The sequence below is a fragment of the Sapajus apella genome, unplaced genomic scaffold (assembly GCF_009761245.1).
Source record: "Sapajus apella isolate SASKATOON/1434 unplaced genomic scaffold, GSC_monkey_1.0 scaffold105, whole genome shotgun sequence".
NCBI classification, from domain to species: Eukaryota; Metazoa; Chordata; class Mammalia; order Primates; family Cebidae; genus Sapajus; species Sapajus apella.
This window is the reverse complement of record NW_022437045.1, coordinates 5,811,764-5,829,789: the sequence shown is the minus strand read 5'-3', so window position 1 is coordinate 5,829,789 and position 18,026 is coordinate 5,811,764. Positions and strand designations below refer to the sequence as shown.

Genomic DNA, 18,026 nt, shown 5'->3' with positions numbered 1-18,026 from the left:
CTCATTTAATTAAATGTTTATTCAATGAAAGGATGTATAAAAACTTACAAATTTGAGAACTCAACTATACATGAAATAGGACGATGGGATATTCAGTTTTTAACATATACATACAGCATAGCTATCAGCTATTCTCCCCTTCCCCTTCAGTCCTTATTTCTGGCTCCTGTTTTGTCCTGTGAGGCCCTTCTTTTATTTGGCCTAAGGGAAGATTAATGAACAATTTTTACTGCTTTTGGGCCAATGGAGAAAATTTCAGGCATTAAAAAAGAAAAAAAAAAAAACCTGGAGAATAAACATCAAAATCAAGTATTTTTCCCAAACAGCAATTAGATTTTTCTGTCCTGATTTCTCTTTGCCATTTATTTTTGATGCCTCAATTAATGTTGCCAGTAAACTATCAGCATTGACTGTTTCAGTCATTAAAGTTACTACCTCTTCTGCTCACAAATTCCCCCGTAAGATGAATATTCCTATATCCTTTTCCCTGAAGCATATGCACTGATTTAAAAGTTAGTGTAAAACAAATTATCACTGGCAGCTGCTAGAAAATGGCAGGTCATTTTCTATTCAGAAAGACAATTATAGAATTGTACATTCAAATTTGATTTTTAAAACAAATTTGTCAGAAACGAAAATACAGCATTTTGTTGTTGCTCAACTTGGAAAGAAGCCAGCAATGAGATAAGGCAAGTGCATTCATTCACCTGTTTAGAGCAAGCACCACGCATTTTTCTCTTACAAACACACAAACTCACAGCTTGTCATGTTGTATGCAAAAATTAAGATTGCCATCACATTATTATTTTTTTCCTTTGTGTTTTGTTAAAGTGGATTTCTTAAGTAACGATTTTTCTTAAGTAGACATAATCTCAAAGGATGCATTCTGAAGTAAGACACCTGGAGGATGAATTCTAAGAACGTTTTCTTGGGTTTAAAGTTTCCCCGCACCTTCTAGATTTTGCATAGTACAGAGCCCAGCTGTATTTCTGAGAAGCACGCTGTATTTTCTGACATTGTTTTTCTGAGAAGACTTTTTACCCAGGGAAAGTCATAATTTTAGCTTACCAAATTGGATTCCAGTTGTTTTATTGTGTACCCTTCATTAGTTCCAAGTATGCTTTTAAATAATCTAAAACCTGTCAAAATCTGTTTGAGTTTATAAATATAATGACCATTATCTTTCCAATATCCCCTGCATGAAAGTCGATACATTCCAGGTTTATAATGCACAAAGCCTTGACAGAGGTGGGGCTAGGAGGCGGAAAAGGGGAAGAGGAGAAGGGAACAAGGACCTGTTTGTATCATGCCATGGAGAACTATAGTCCTGAATTCAGGGAAGGGAAGGAAGACAGTCTTTGTAAAAATGACAGTTTTTTAAAAAGATAAGTGACATTCAGTCTAGTAAGACGGTTTCCTGTTCCTTTTTGATGGAAGCTAACACTGGGTGGTCAGGCTCCGTTACTTCGGAGTCCCCACTGCCCAGGAGAATGGATCGCCCTTCATCTAGGGCAAAGACGTCCGAGTTCTGGTTTTGGCATGAATGTTTAACAACCTCATTGGGAGTGGAGAATGTTTTGTCACACAAGTTGCATTTGTAGGGTTTGTTGGTTTGCACCAGCATGTTGTCCATCTGACTCCCTTCCTCAAATGTGCAGAGTTCCAGAGTCTGTTTGTCTACCATGGTGTAGGTGTCAATGCTCTGGTTGAGGCACACGTGGCGGGCAGCCTGGTTGGCCCTGCAAAAGCTTTTGTCACAAGTGCTGCACTTGAAAGGCTTCCCGGTGTGTATGTACATGTGCTCCCTCCAGTGGCTTTTCTGGATAAATTTGCGTCCGCATATCGTGCACTCATACTTCCGCCTCTTCACCTCTCTCTCCTGGTCGGCCTGCTCCAGGTTGTCAATGTCAGCAATGTCTGAGGGGGGTGGGGTTTCCGACTGCTGCTGCCCATCGATGATGGGCGAATCGGAGATGTGCTGCAGCTCACTGTCACTTATCATCCCGGCTTCAGGCACTTCCATGGCATCTTTCCCGAGGTCAGCTGCATTGCTACAGAGAGTCAGGGAGACACGGCTTTCTCCCTGTTGGCTGGACGTGAAAGGTACTCCTGTGTGGATCTGGAGGTGTTCACGTAAGCTGCTCCGGAGGGTGAAGCGCCGTCCACACAGGTGGCAGGCATAGTACTTTGGAAAGCTCCCGTTCCTCTTCATGATGCTTGGCTTGACGTGGGCTATTGTGAGGGTCGCAGGCTGCTCATCGGAGGAAGATGCTTCCAGATTGGTCTCCTCCCCGGGAGGAGGGGGAGGAACAGGAGTGGAAACAAGTTCTGGAGACAGTGAGGTCTGCAGGGGGTCTGAGGCAGTCATATTTGTCCGATTCACCTGGGCCAGGTTTGAAGTCAGCTGGGAAAGCTGTGAGGCCTCTGGGACGGGCTCCTGGCTTATCCTGGAGGTCTGTGGCCTTGGATCTCGCCCAAGTTTTTCAGGTGCTGAAGCAATCTTGGTGGCTTGTCTCAGCTGATGATCTGCAATCTGAATGCCATACAATGAAGAAGCCAGTGGGAAAACTTGGTCAGGGTGAGAAAAGGCTCCCTGGCTGGCGAGGCTGGCTTCCTGGATGAGCGGGTAAGCGTGCAGAAACTTGATTCCCTGTTCTAATCGAACCGGGTCGATGAGCTGAGGCGCCATCTTCCCAGTGTACATCAAGTGTAAGAGATAGCTGAAGATGTCGGGCTGTATATCAGTTGGTTTCAAACGGACACACTCACTGAAAGAAACAAGTAAAAAAATCTGAATAAATGCCAGTCTAGGTAATAATATAAAGCCTGACAAAAAAATTGAACAATTAAAAACATAGAAAACAAGAACATTTCCTATCCTTCACTGTTAGTAAGTTTCATGAAATGGGTTGAAATAATCAAGAGATGAAGTTCATGTTAAATAAATGTGACATTGTAATCTACAGATTCTTAGAGCAGTTTTTCTCCTAGTAAGCTAAATTAATCTTTTATTTTTTATTTTTATTTATTCATTTATTTTGAAACAGAGTCTAGGTCTTGTCACCCAGGCTGGAGGCCTCCACCTGCCAGGTTCCAAGCAATTCTCCTGCCTCAGCCTCCCGAGTAGCTGGGATTACAGGCGCCCACCACCATGCCTGGTTAATTTTGTATTTTTAGCAGAGATGGGGATTCACCATGTTGGCCAGGGTGGTCTCAAATTCGTGACCTCAAGCAATCCATCCACCTTGGATTCCCAAAGTGTTGGGATTTACAAGCATGAGCCACTGTGCCTGGCCAAGTTAAATTAAGTATTATGTATTCTGTTTTTATTCAGAACTTCAGGAGTTCCTTATCAAATGCCACCAACAACATCAGCACTGCTTCTGGGATTTACAGGGATTCTTTCTCACTGGATTGTCATTCATTCTCATTTTACAGGAAAGGATTAAGGTTTAGAGGGGTTAATAAGCTGCTCAATATCACGTAGTTGATAAGTGGTAGAACTGGTATTTGAACTTATGTTTGTCTAATTCCAAATCCACTACAGCAAGATCCTTTAGAGAATCAAAACAATCCTGTGTGGTAGATAAGGTGGATTTATTAAGTCCCATTTGACAGATATGCAAACTGAGGTCCCAAAAAGTTGAGTGATTTATCTAAGGCACCTAATGCAGTTGATGATGCTGTTGATTTTACAGCTTTAGACTCGACTGCTTCTATCATTTCAGAAACATCATCCTGATGAAGCAGCAATGATGAAGAGGTTCCCAAGAACTCTTCCCAGGACATCAGTACTAACAAATTCTAATGCATCATTAGAAATCAATGAGGTCTATATCCACATCACAAGACACACATTATCTTCCACTGAGTGGATATTTTATAGACAATGCACTTCAAATTCAAAGACAGCTTCCTTGAATGCTTTTAGAATTTATAACTTTCTTTTATGATACTACTTTTTGTATTGTAACTTTATTTGGCTCTTTTGGCAATCATGTTCATTTTACTAACAAATATTTTCTTTTCTTTCTTTTTTTTTGAGATGGAGCCTCTGTCACTGAGTGACAGAGACTGAAGTGCAGTAGCACACTCCCAGATCACCACAGCCTCTACCTCCCAGGTTCAAGCAATTCTCCCACTTCAGCCTCCCGAGAAGCTGGGATTACAGGTGTGTGCTATCACATCTGGCTAATTTTTCTAGTTTTAGTAGAGACAGAATTTCGCCACGTTGGCCAGGCTGGCCTCAAACTCCTGACCTAAGGTGATCCACCTGTCTTGGGCTCCCAAAGTGCTGGGATTACAGGCGTGAGCAACTGCATTTGGCCAATATTTTCAACATACTGAAATATTAACAGCATATCACGCTCTTCTAAATTTAACATTTTTATTCCATTAAAAAAAGAAAAATTGACCAGGCGCGGTGGCTCATGCCTGTAATCCCAGCACTTTAGGAGGCCAAGGTGGGAAGATCACCTGAGGTCAGGAGTTCAAGACCAACTTGGCTAACATGGCAAAACCCCACTTCTATTAAAAATACAAACAATTAGCCTGGCATGGTGGCGTGCCTGTAATCCCAGCTACTCAGGAAGCTGAGGCAGGAGAATCGCTTGAACCCAGGAGTTAGAGGTTTTGGTGAGCAGAGATCACGCCATTGCATTCTAGCTTGGGCAACAAGGGCAAAACTGTCTCAAAAAAAAAAAAAAAAAAAAAAAAAAAGATACACAGATCATTCATGTTTTTATTTGGAGTCCTTTTATATCCCTTTAAATAGGAATGCAAATACAGGTAGTCTTCGGATGGCTTCCAACAATACCATGTGTATACTGTAACACATTTAGATGCCGTGGGGAAGTTCAATATTCAAAACAGAGCTTCAGGGATTTTGTGTGCCGAAAAATTTACTAATGCAAATAATAAACTCCCAAGTGAAGAAATGACCAGGGGAAACTTTTCCAGGATCAGGCGGGCAGAGGAATTGGGGAACCAAAGGCCTTAGAGACGCAAGTTACACCCTTTCTTCTGCCGAGATGAAACATTCCTCAAGGGAGAAGGAGGGGATAGAGCAGGGAGCCTGCAGCCAACTTTCTTCCCCCTCAAAAAGGGAAGGGTAGGGGCCAGGCACGGTGTCTCATGCCTTTATTCCCAGTACATTGGGAGGCCAAGGCGGGAGGATCGTCTGAGCCTAGGAGCTGAAGACCAGCCCTGGGGAACATGGCAAGACCATCTCTACAAATAAATGGGGAGGAAAAAAAAAACCAGCCTGAGCAACATGGTGAAACCCTGTCTTTAGAGAAAAATACAAAAATTAGCTGGGTGTATTGGCACATGCTTGTAGTTCCAGCTACTTGGGGGCACTGAGGCAGGAGGATGGCTTGAGCCGAGGAGGTCGAGGCTGAGGCTGCAGTGAGCTGTGACCATGACCGTGCCACTGCACTCCAGGTGGGGTGACAGAGGGAGCCCCTCTCTCAGAGGAAAAAAAAAAAAAAAAAAAAAAAAGGAAAGGTAGAAATCCAAAGAAGGCTTTGATTTTTAGCATCCATGAAATGTACTAACAAGCAGAGTCCCTTTTCAGAACAATTTTGTTGTGAGTTTTTTGTTTTTTATTTTGAGATGGAGTCTTGCTCTGTTGCCCAGGCCGGAGTACAGTGGCACAATTTTGGCTCACTGCAACCTCGGCCTCCCAGGTTCAAGTGATTCTGCCTCAGCTTCCCAAGTAGCTGGGATTACAGGTGCCTGCCACCAGGCCCAGATAATTTTTGTATTTTTAGTAGAGACGGGTTTCATTGTGTCGGCCAGGCTGGTCTTGAACTCCTGACCTCAAGTGATCTGCCTGCCTCAGCATCCTGAAGTGCTAGAATTACAGGCATGAGCCACCACGCCTGGCTGACTTTGGTGTAAATTTTGTAATTTTTTTTCTCATTGTTGGATAGGCTGTCCTGTCTATCACTTGTGAATGGTGATTCAACAGTAAGCCTCTCAAATCTGAAAGAATTTTGTACTGTCTCTGGTGGCAAAAAAAGGACATAGCTGGGGAGACCATGGCCTACACTTCAGGCGGGTCTGGAGGGAGGACTCCAAAGGGCCAAGGAAAAGAAAGCAGCAAGTCCCTGCGGTTTACAGCCAGGCATCCTAGGGTCTAGGGAGGTCTCCAAACACCAATTTATTTTGATTAAAAAAAAAAAAATTCTTTAAGAGATGGGGTCTTGCTTGGAAGGCCCAGGCTGGAGTGCAGTGGCGTGATCATAGCTGACTGTGGCCTCAACCTCTCAAGCTCATGCGATCCTCCTGCCTCAGCCTCCTGAGTAGCTGGGACTATAGGCATATGCCACCACACCCAGCTAGTTTTTAAACTTTTGTAGAGATAGGGTCTCACCATCTTGTCCAGGTGGGTTTTGAACTCCTGGGTTCAAGAGATCCTCCTGCCTCAGCCTCCCAAAGTGTTGAGATGGCAGCACGAGCCATTGCATGTAGCCTTAAATTTTTTCTTTTTTATTTTTTTAAAGCAGGAGCACATGTGCACACATACACTTAAAAAACAGGTGGAGGCCAGGCATGGGGGCTCACGCCTGTAATCCCAGCTACTGGGACGGCACTTCAGCCTGGGCAACAAAAGCGAGCCTCTGTCTCAAAAAAAACAAAAAAGGTGGAATTTTTCCAAGTTTCTTACTGTATATTTCAGCTCTCTCCATCCCTGACTGCTTTTATTCCCAGGCAGCTGACCTCTGTCAATCACTCAGCTCACTATGGGCCAGATTTTGGTCTTCTCCCAGTCTTTTGGAAAGGACTTACATCTAAGTGGTTTGCAGATATGTTTGACGTAACACTTTTTTTTTTTTTTGAAACAGAGTTTTGCTCTTGTTGCCCAGGCTGGAGTGAAGTGGTACAATCTCAGCTCACTGCAACCTCTGTCTTCCTGGTTCAAGGGATTCTCTTGCATCAGTCTCCCCAGTAGCTGGGATTACAGGCACATACCACAATGTCCTGCTAATTTTTGTATTTTTAGTAGAGATGGGGTTTCACCATGTTGGCCAGGCTGGTCGACATAACACTTTTTTTTTTTTTTTTGAGATGGAGTTTTGCTCTTGTTACCCAGGCTGGAGTGCAATGGCACGATCTCGGCTCACCGCAACCTCTGCCTCCTGGGTTCAGGCAATTCTCCTGCCTCAGCCTCCTGAGTAGCTGGGATTACAGGCACACACCACCATGCCCAGCTGATTTTTTGTATTTTTAGTAGAGACGGGGTTTCACCATGTTGACCAGGATGGTCTCGATCTCTTGACCTCGTGATCCACCCGCCTCGGCCTCCCAAAGTGCTGGGATTACAGGCGTGAGCCACCGTGCCCGGCGACATAACACTTTTATGTAGGAAAAAGATGAACATAATGTTATGGTACAAACTTCCATAGTAATTTCCATTTCCAATTATTCCTTCAATCGAATTTTAAAAGAAATGATAGGCTTAAACAAGTTTAAAAATAAGCATTTTTGAATAACATTAGCACTGTCAGAAGGTTGTACTTAGAAAGGCCTCTCCCTCAGTGGTTTTATTTTTGACAGCTGAAAGTCTGCAGTTGTCTGTGATTTAAAGGTACCAGTCAGAGTAGCCGACAGAAGACAGGGCCATCTAGTGGTAACTACAGCCAGAAATCACCCTCAGAGCCAGACTTGAAAAAATGGACTGTATTCTCAGTCCATGCCTGAGTAGCTGGGCAGCAGTCTGTCATGCCCCACAGAGGAGGTGCTGGTTGAAAAGTGTGCCCCGGCCTTCACCCCATTTGCCTTGCCTCAGTGAGCTTGAATTCTGCACCAGGAGGCGGGCAAAGCTGGCCACTAGGCATGTGTGACCTCTGGTGCAGTCATACACACTGTTGAGTCACACGGTTGTATTACACATATATCACACCGCCTTGTTAGAAAGGCATTCATTTAGTGCCCTATACTTCAAGGTGGGTTTCTTGCATTGAATTAAAACTCATTACATAGTATTCTTGTACTTCCACAAATTAAAATTGCCTCATTTTCAGTACCATTTAATTCACTGTGTGGAGACTGCCCAGTACAAAACCCCCACTAGGCCTGAAGTCTCTGACACACTGGAGTTAGAGGGGGCATCCTTGGTGTTGCCAGATGAGCCACCCCTCCTGGGTTATTCTGCAGTTGCCCCATCTGATCCCCCAGACATTGATCAAGTGGCTATTCTATTGTGTGCTGGTGTTTGCAAAGATTTGTAAAACCCAGTCCCTGCCCTCAAGAAACTTACAAGTGAAGAAGGGGGTAAGTACACAAATAACAACAACACAGGGAAAATGTGCACAATTGCATTCTTGTACAAATGCGCACTCTTAGCAGGGGCACAAATAAAGTGTTTTAAGCCATGAGAGAGGACGTAGTCACTGTCAGTTGTTTGGTTTCACTTGACTGGGAGGGGTCACAGAAGAGGTGCTGCATGAGCTGGGACTCAGGGAATGGGCAGGGGACCACCAAAATGTGGTCCAGGTGAGCTGAAGCCATGAAAGTAGGTCTGGTTAAGGTGAAGAGGAGGGGTGGGGTGTCCCAGAGGGTCCAGTCACAGATGAGGCTAGGAGAGGTTGGGCTCCAAGCCTGTGGGGCCTTGGATGACAGAATAAGGAGCCTGTGTGTTATTCTGATAGGCACTGGGCATCCCCAAAGTTTCTGATTCAAGGAATAATGCAATATAGTAGATTTCTCATCAAATACTACAGTCAAAGCAGTGTTTGGAAATACAAATCTGATAGTAATGTGGACAATGAGGTAATGGAAGTAAGAAAGGAAAAGAAGTGACAAATGTGAAAGGTAATTTGAAGAAAACATGATCTGGGGACCGATAAGATGTGACTCAAAAGAAAATTAAGCTTGGGATACTTGAAGATAAGAAAATAAGCAGGAGGAATTTTGGAGAAGGCCTAATTCAGTTTTAGACATCCTCAAAGAGACAAAAGGAGACATTCAACTCTAAATGTCCGGCATGTAGCCCCAGGCCTTGGGAAGAGAATTCTGGAGATAGAAAAGTCAAGGCCAGAGCTATAAACTGAAGTTTCCTGCAGAGGCAAGATCTAGGAAAAAGACACGCACCCAAAGAAGAGTGCAAAAGACAAAATTCACCAAAGGCCCAGCTTTAGAGGGCAGAAAACCAAGGGATATTCAGCTATAAAAATGCAGATGACAATCACTTAAGAAGGAAGGAGCAGATAGATGCTGGAGGACAGGATGCTACAACAGTGAGAGAAGGGCAGTGGTTTTCATGAGGGGTGACCTTTGAGAAAAGACTGCGGTAGAGTGAAGGAGGGGAGGAAACCACAGCACACACTGCTAGGAAGAGTGTGGGATGAAGAGAGTGCAGGCGAGGACCTCGATTACCCTTTTAAGGGCTTTCACAGTAAAGTGAAGGAGACGCAGCACGGTAAGTCAGGCAGCCAGCAGTGTCCAGGATGTGCTGATTCCGCATGGGCTGGGGGGGGAGGATGAAAACAGATTACATAAAAAGTACAGAATGAAGATCGAGGGGTAGGATCTGGCAGCATGAGGGAGGGAGATCATTTTCCAGAGACACTGAGAAGCCCTTTTCTCAAGATAGGAGAGATGAGAAGGGAAAAAAAAAAAAAAAAACTGAGGAAAGATAGAGATGTTTTAAGACAGAAAACAGGGAAACTGGGGAAATTCATGCCCTGGAGCTTTCTTGTTACAGGAGGAGACAAGAATAAATGCTGAAAGTCAGGGGGTACTCAGGGGACTGGGGCTAGAGGAATGAGAGACAGGGCTTAGGTATTGAGTCCAGAAAAGATTACTACCAGAAGGGTTCACTGAGGTTGGGTGGCTGGCTTTATAATGGACCTGATCTTAGAGATCCTGACCATGCAGGTGACACTCAGTGAGGGCATCTGGAGGTGGAGGGGCTGTGTAGAGCTGGCAGGTCCAGTGATTCTCAAGTGCTACTGAAAGCACGCATAGCAAGAAAGGTAGGGGGCGAGTGAGGCCACAAGGCAGCAGGTCACCTGGGAGCTAGGAGAGGTAGAGAGACCCATGGTCTTGATGAGGGCCAGGGACGCGGAGGTTAAGAAGTCCACAGTCATTAGGTTATTAGCAACCACTTTAGTTACCTGGTCTGATGGACAAACAACATCTTAAAGTAATTGGAGAATGAAGCAAGAACTGATTTGTGTGCCTTGAAGTATACATCGCCGATTGCAACCGTGCAGTCACACAGGAAACCAAACTCTCGCTGAGCGTTTAACTGTTGCAGCAGAATAAGTCCATGGTTGGCCAAATCCATTTTTTAAAAAATCTGCAAAGCAAACAATTTTATTTTTAAGAAGGTGATTCACAAATAAGAATGTGTCCTTTACAGTCACCAACAGTCACGATCATAGCGAACATGTCAGCATAGCTAATGTGTCAGGCACTGCTAAAAACGTTACATAAATTAACTCATTTAGTCTTCCTAACAGTGACCTGAAGTAGTTATGTCATTATGCTCTTTTTTTTTTTTTTTAAGCAAATGATGTTATTTAGAGTAAATTAGGGAATTACATGATTTGCCCAAGCTCACACAGATGGTAATGGAGAAACCAGGAAATGAACTCAGGTGATCTGCCTTAATTTAAGCATCAAGTCCTGGAGACAGACAGCAAAAATTTTAGACCATCGAGTTTTTTTTTTTTTTTTTTCCTGAGATGCAGTCTTGCTCTGTCGCCCCGGCTGGAGTGCAATGGCGCAGTCTTGGCTCACTGCAACCTCTGCCTTCCGGGTTCAAGTGATTCTCTTGCCTCAGCCTCCCAAGTAGCTGACATTACAGGTGTGTGCTACCACGCCTGGCTAATTTTTGTATTTTTAGTAGAGTCAGGGTTTCACCATGTTGGCCAGGCTGGTCTCGAACTCCTGACCTCATGATCCGCCCACCTCGGCCTCCCAAAGTGCTGGGATTCCGGCCATCTAGTCTTTTAGTTTAAAATTCCAGATGCAAATGGAGTCTTTTAGTTTAAGATTCCAAACGGAAATTCTAATGAGGCATCAGAGCTCATAATTCTTTCGCAGAGATAGATAAATGAAGGTGTTGGGGTGGGGTTCCAGCAGGGTGGGGTGAGAATCAGTAAGTCTAGGGGCAAGAATCCAGCTCCTGCTGTGTGCTCCTCTGGTGATGTAACAGCCTCATCACCGCTGACCCTTAACACTCACCGAGGAAGTAGGGTTGGGGCTCTGCCTCCTTTTTTGTGGAGGAGGAAATGGGTTTTGAGAAGTATAAGTAATTTGCCCCAGGCCTTCTAGCCAAAAGGTGGGAGGATCAAAATTTAAATGTGATTGTTCTGTTTCCAAATTCTATGATTTTCATTATTCACACCTGACCCTGGCAAACCCCACTGGCCTGAGTCTATTTATAACAGAGAGGCAGCCTGACATTCTATGGTCCATCAAATCACTAGACTACTCCTTTTCCACAAAGAGCATTTATAAAAGCCCATTACACACAGACCAACATTATAGTTAACGTTATACTTCATGGTAAGGAAGGGTGAATACCTTCTCTGCAAGATTGGGAACAAGGCAAAGATGTCTCCTCTTGCTGTTCAACACAGCACTGGAAGTACTAGATTGTGCAAAAAAGCAAGACAGGAAATAAAAAGCATACGGAAAAAAAGGAAAAACAAAATTGTCCCTATTTGCAGATGACATGCTTGTAATACAGAAAGTCCCAAGGCATCTATCGTAGAACTAATAAATGAGTTTGGCAAATCATAAACATACCAGAAAAAAAAAAATCAATTGTAATTCTATATACTAGCAATAAACATGTGGACTGAATTAAAAAGTTAATACCATTTGAAATCATTCAAAAAATGAAATACATGGGTATAAATCTAACAAAACATGTGCAGGACTTGCATTGAAAGCTGTAAAACACTGATGGAAGAAATAAAAGATCTAAATAAACAGATAGGTATACTATGATTATGGATAGGAAGACTCAACATGGTAAAGATATCAATTTTCCCAAACTGACATACAGGTTTGATGCAATTCCCATAAAAATCCCAGCAAGATTTCTTTGCAGATATAGACAAAATTATTTTAACATGTACATGTTAAGGCAAAGGAACTAGAATAGCTAAAATTATATATATAATAAAATTATATATAAATAATATATTTATATATGTATTATATATTATATATATTATATATTTATACATATATATTTTATATATATATAATATATATATACACACACATATTTTTTAGACAGAGTTCTCACTCTTGTTGCCCAGGCTGGAGTGCAGTGGTGCAATCTCAGCTCACTGAACCCTTTGCCTCCTGGGTTCAAGTGATTCTCCTGCCTCAGCCTCCTGAGCAGCTGGGATTACAGGCATGTGCCACCAAGCTCCACTAATTTTTTTGTATTTTTAGTAGAGACAGGGTTTCACCATCTTGGCCATGCTGGCCTCGAACTCCTGACCTCAGGTGATTCACCCACCCTGGCCTCCCAAAGTGCTGAGATTACAGGTGTGAGCCACCACGCCCGGCCTAAAATAATTTTTAAAAAAGAACCATAAAGTGGGAGAAACCAGTTTACCCAATTTCAATATGTAGTATATTCTACAGTATTCCAGACTGTGTGGTATTGGCAGAGGGACAGACAAGCAAATCAATGGAACAAACAAAATTGTGAACCCAGAAGCAGACCCACATAAATATGCACAACTGATGGCTGACAAAGTACAAAAACAATTCAGTGGAGGAAGAATAAGCTTTTCAACAAATGATGCTGGATCAATTGGACTTCCGGAGGCAAAAAAGAAAAAAAGATAAAGAACCTTGACATTTAAGTCCCATACATTATATAAAAATCAACTCAAAATGGATAACGGGCTTAAATGTAAAACCCAAAACTATAAAACTTTAGGAAACAACATGTAAGAAAACCTAAAATCTAGGGCTTAAGAGCTTTTACACTTGACATCAAAAGCAGAATCCACAAAATGAGAACTAAACTGAACTTCATCAAAATTAAAAACTTTTGCTCTCTGAAAGACCTTATTAAGAGGATGAAAACACAAGCTCAAAGACTAGGAGTAAATATTTGAAAACTTTTGCAAACTAGTCCTTTGACAAACGATTAGTATATGGAATATACAAAGAACTTTCAAAACTTAACAGTAAAAAAGCAATCAAATTAAAAAATGTGTAATAGACTTGAGACATTTCACAAAGAGGATATACAGACAGCAAACAAACACATGAACAGATGTTTGAAACCACTAGCCACTAGGGAAAAGCAAATTAAAACCACAGCATCGCTGTGCACCTATCAGGATGGCTAGAATAAAAACCAGTGATAACATGGTGGCAAGAGTGTGGAGAAACTGGAACATTCATATACCGCTAGTAGGAATGTAAAATGGTACAGCTACTCTGGAAAAGAGTTAGCAGTTTCTTAAAAAACTACCACCTGACCCAGTAATTGCACTCCTGCTTATCCCAGATAAATGAAAACTTATGTTCACACAAAAACCTGTGCAGGAACGTCCATAGCAGCTTAATTCCTAACAGTCAAAAACTAGAAACAACTCAGATGTCCTTCAATGACTGCATACACACACTATGGTATGCCCACACAGTGGAAAACTACTCAGCTATAAAGAAGAAATGAGGCTGGGCGCGGTGGCTCACGCCTGTAATCCCAGCACTTTGGGAGGCCGAGGCGGGTGGATCACGAGGTCAAGAGATCGAGACCATCCTGGTCAACACGGTGAAACCCCGTCTCTACTAAAAATACAAAAAATCAGCTGGGCATGGTGGCGCATGCCTGTAATCCCAGCTACTCAGGAGGCTGAGGCAGGAGAATTGCCTGAACCCAGTAGGCGGAGGTTGCGGTGAGCCGAGATCGCGTCATTGCACTCCAGCCTGGGTAACAAGAGCGAAACTCCGTCTCAAAAACAACAACAACAACAACAACAAAAAAAAAAAAAAAAAAAAAAAAAAAAAAAAAAGAAGAAATGACCTATGGATAACATACAACAACTTGGGTGAATTATACTCACTGAAAAAAGCCAATCCCAAAAGATTATATACTTTATGATTACACTGATATAATATGTGTGAAAATTATGGAAATGGAAAACAGACTAGTGGTGGTGGGGTGTGGGGTAGGGGGTGGGCATGGCTATGGAAGGGCAACATGAGGGATCCTTGTGGTGACGGAAATGTTCTACATGTCAAAATCCTGGCTGTGACACTCTACTATAGTTTTTTGCAAAATGTTTTCATTAGGGGAAGCTGGGTAAAGGGTTATGGGATCTCTGTATTATTTCTTGTAGCTGCATGTGAATCTGTAATGATCTCAAAATCAAGTTCAATTTTTTTTTTTTTTTTTTTTTTGAGACGGAGTTTCACTCTTGCAGCCCAAGCTGCAGTGCAATGATATGATCTTGGCTCACTGCAACCTCCACCTCCCGGGTTCAAGCGATTCTCCTGCCTCAGCCTCCTGAGTAGCTGGCATTATAGATGCCTGCCACCACACCCGGCTAATGTTTTTTGTATTTTCAGTAGAAGCGGGGTTTCACCGTGTTGGCCAGGCTGGTTTGAACACCTGACCTCAGGTGAGCCACCCACTTCAGCCTCTGAGGTGCAGTGCTGGGATTACTCCGAGGTGGAGTGCTAGAATTACTCTACTCCGAGGTAAAGTTCTGGAGGTGTTGGGTGAAGTGCTGGGATTACAGGGGTGAGACACTGTGCCTGGCCAAATTCAATTTTTTAAAAGCCTACTACACATTAATTAATTGACTACATTTTTAAAAAGTGAGTATGCTTAACTTCACAGTTAAGCATGCACTGTGGAGAATGCATGATCAATAAGCTTAAAAAAAATGAAAGTGGACCCACAGCAACTTTAAAAAAATTTTATTTTTGTTTTTTAGACTAGTCAAGTGCAGTAGTGAAAAGGGAGAATAAAGCAGAACAAAGAGTTTGATCTGTAACTCAAAAATCAATTGAGATAACTCACTACCTTTTGACCAGCCATTCACAGCAATTCTTAATCAGCACATGCTAGACTTCCTACTCTTCTTCCTGCTCTAGGGATGTTCAGGCAGATTCAGAAATTAACAAGTATGCCCTAAAATAGACAAATGTAATGGAATAATACTTTAAGAGACTGATCAGGTCACAAATCAGGAATCCAGATTGTCAAATTTTATATTTTCTACCATGAGTCATATCCAAGCATGAGATAGGAGAGTCATCCAATTTTGCAACTCATTTAAGTATAAAGACCTAGACTGTTGTCTCATGCAAACAGATGGTATGGATCAGTTTCCCCACTACCTTCTGTGTACGTCAGAGAAGGTGAAAGCACTCAGGTTAGGAAGGGGAGGCACAGAAAAGGCATGGGGTTCGTGATGAAAGCCAGAGATGTTGCTGGGTTGCAAAAGTAACCCGGATTTCAGAGAAACATCACTCTAACCTGACCTCTACCAAGACATAACTTAGAAGCTTGTCTTCAAGATTATTCTCTGTGAAGTGCCAGAATACTTCTTTTCCATCTTACTAATCTGCTTTTCTCTTAAAATAAAAAAAATTAAAAAAAGTATCCTCTGAGACCCAACTGTGATATGCTCCCTGCCATGTCCTCTGACTCTGATCATGTGTACATATATATTTAGGCAGCTTGAGGTCCCACGGCTTCAGAAGTCACACTCATCAAAAGTAGCTTCAAGTACAGGAACACGTTACTATTTATCCTTTCATGATAATGATGAGAATTGTTATTATTTATTTATTTTAAATTATGCTTTAAGTTCTGGGGTACATGTGCAGAACATGCAGGTTACATAGGTATAAACATGCCATGGTGGTTGGCTGCATCCATCACCCCATCATCTACATTAGGTATTTCTCCTAATGTTATCCCTCCCCTAGCTCCCCACCCACTGACAGGCCCCAGTGTGTGATGTTACTCTCCCAGTGTCCATGTGTTCTCATTGTTCAGCTCCTACTTATGAGTGAGAACATGCAGTGTTTGGTTTTCTGTTCCTGTGTTAATTTGCTGAGAATCATGGTTTCCAGCTTCATCCATGTCCCTGCAAAAGGCATAAACTCATCCTTTTTTATGGCTGCATAGTATTCCATGGTGTATATGTGCCACATTTTCTTTAACCAGTCTATCATTGATGGGCATTTGGGTTGGTTCCAAGTCTTTGCTATTGTGAACAGTGCCTTTATAATAGAATGACTTATAATTCTTTGAGTATATACCAGTAACGGGATTGCTGGGTCAAATGGTATTTCTGGTCCTGGATCCTTGAGGAATTGCCACACTGTCTTCCACAATAGTTGAACTAATTTACACTCCCACCAACAGTGTAAAAGCATTCCTATTTCTCTATATCCTCTCCAGCATCTGTTGTCTCCTGACTTTTTAATGATCACCATTCTAACTGGCGTGAGATGGTGGTTTTCATTTTCATTTCTCATTGTGGTTTTGATTTGCATTTCTCAGTGATGATGAGCTTTTTTTCATATGTTTGTTGGCTGCATAAATGTTTCCTTTTGAGAAGTATCTGTTTGTATCCTTTGCCCATTTTTTGATGGAATTGTTTTTTTCCAGGAATTGTTTTTTATGGAGTGCTACTATTGGCCATGATTTACATATGCAATTAATTTAATTTCACATCAACCTATTTGAGATATTTGAAGTATTGCTACCCACATTTATAAATGAGGAAATAGGGTGAAAGAGGGTGGGGGCTTACCCAAGCTTACAGAACCAGTATATTCAATAAGCAGACTTTAAACTGGGATTCGCTTGATTAGCTAGAACGTGCTATATGAAAGTGTGTGTGTTTGTTTTAAATTAATATTATTTTTGCTGCTGCTTTTAAGTATATATACTTATAAAAGATTCAAATATTATGGACACACAAAATGTGGTATTTTTCTTTTTTTTTTTTGAGACGGAGTTTCGCTCTTATTCACAAAATGTGATATTTTTCTATCCACCTTTACCCTAACTCTTTTCTCCATACTCTAGTTAATACTTAATATTCTTTGCCAATATGGCTTTTTTACTTTGTATGGCTTTAATGACGGAATAAAGCTCATTTTTATATTTATTGACCATCTGTATTTTCTTTAGTATCTCTTCATGAGCTCTGCTCATTTTCCCATTCAATTGTCTTTTTCTTATCAATTTAATAAAACCAGGCCAGGTGTGGTGGCTTATGCCTCTAATCCTAGCACGCTGGGAGGCCAAGGTGGGAGGACTGCTTAAGCCCAGGAGTTCAAGACCAGACTGGGTAACATGGAGAGACCCCTCCCCCCATCCCAACTTTACAAAAAATATAAAAAATTGCCAGGCATGGTGGCACACACCTGTGGCCCTAGCTATTTCAGAAGCTGAGGTGGGAGGATCACTTGAGCCCAGGGGGTTGAGGCTGCTGTGAGCTGTGTCAGCACCACAAACTCTAGCCTGGGAAACAGAGTCAGACTCTTGTCTTGAAAAAAAAAAAAAAAAAAAGGCTGGGTGAGGTGGCTCACACCTGTAATCCCAGCACTTTGGGAGGCCGAGGTGGGCAGATCACAAGGTCAGGAGTTCGAGACCAGCCTGGCCAACATGGTGAAACACCATCTCTACTAAAAATATAAAAAAAATTAGCTGGGTGTGGTGGTGTGTGCCTATAATCTGAGCTACTCACTCAGGAGGCTGAGGGGCTGAGGGAGGAGAATCGCTTGAACCTGGCAGGCAGAGGTTGCAGTGATCTGAGACTGGGCCACTGCACACTCCAGCCTGGGCGACAAAGCGAGACTCTGACTAAAAAAAAAATAAAAAATAAAAAATAAAAAATAAAACCTTGTATATAAGGAAAATGGGCCCTGTGTCACATATGTTGCTAATAATTTTCTCACTTTCTTTGCATTTGTTTATAGAGATTTTGACAAATATGATTTTATGTTTTAAACAATATATATATATATATATATATATATATATATATATTTTTTTTTTTTTTTAG

At 42.1% G+C, this 18,026-nt stretch overlaps 1 protein-coding gene across 2 annotated transcripts in view; it reads right to left on the bottom strand.

Moving 5' to 3' along the window:
* Positions 1-18,026, bottom strand: part of ZBTB2 (zinc finger and BTB domain containing 2) — a 30,503-nt gene continuing 12,477 nt past the window's right edge. For both annotated transcript variants that reach the window (XM_032258824.1, XM_032258825.1), the window contains exons 2-3: positions 10,122-10,306; positions 1-2,768 (exon numbers count right to left, since the gene is read on the bottom strand). In XM_032258824.1, the coding sequence (XP_032114715.1) occupies positions 1,397-2,768; positions 10,122-10,294 (1,545 nt within the window). In that variant the 5' untranslated portion in view covers positions 10,295-10,306 and the 3' untranslated portion in view covers positions 1-1,396. The remainder of the gene's footprint in view (positions 2,769-10,121; positions 10,307-18,026) is intronic.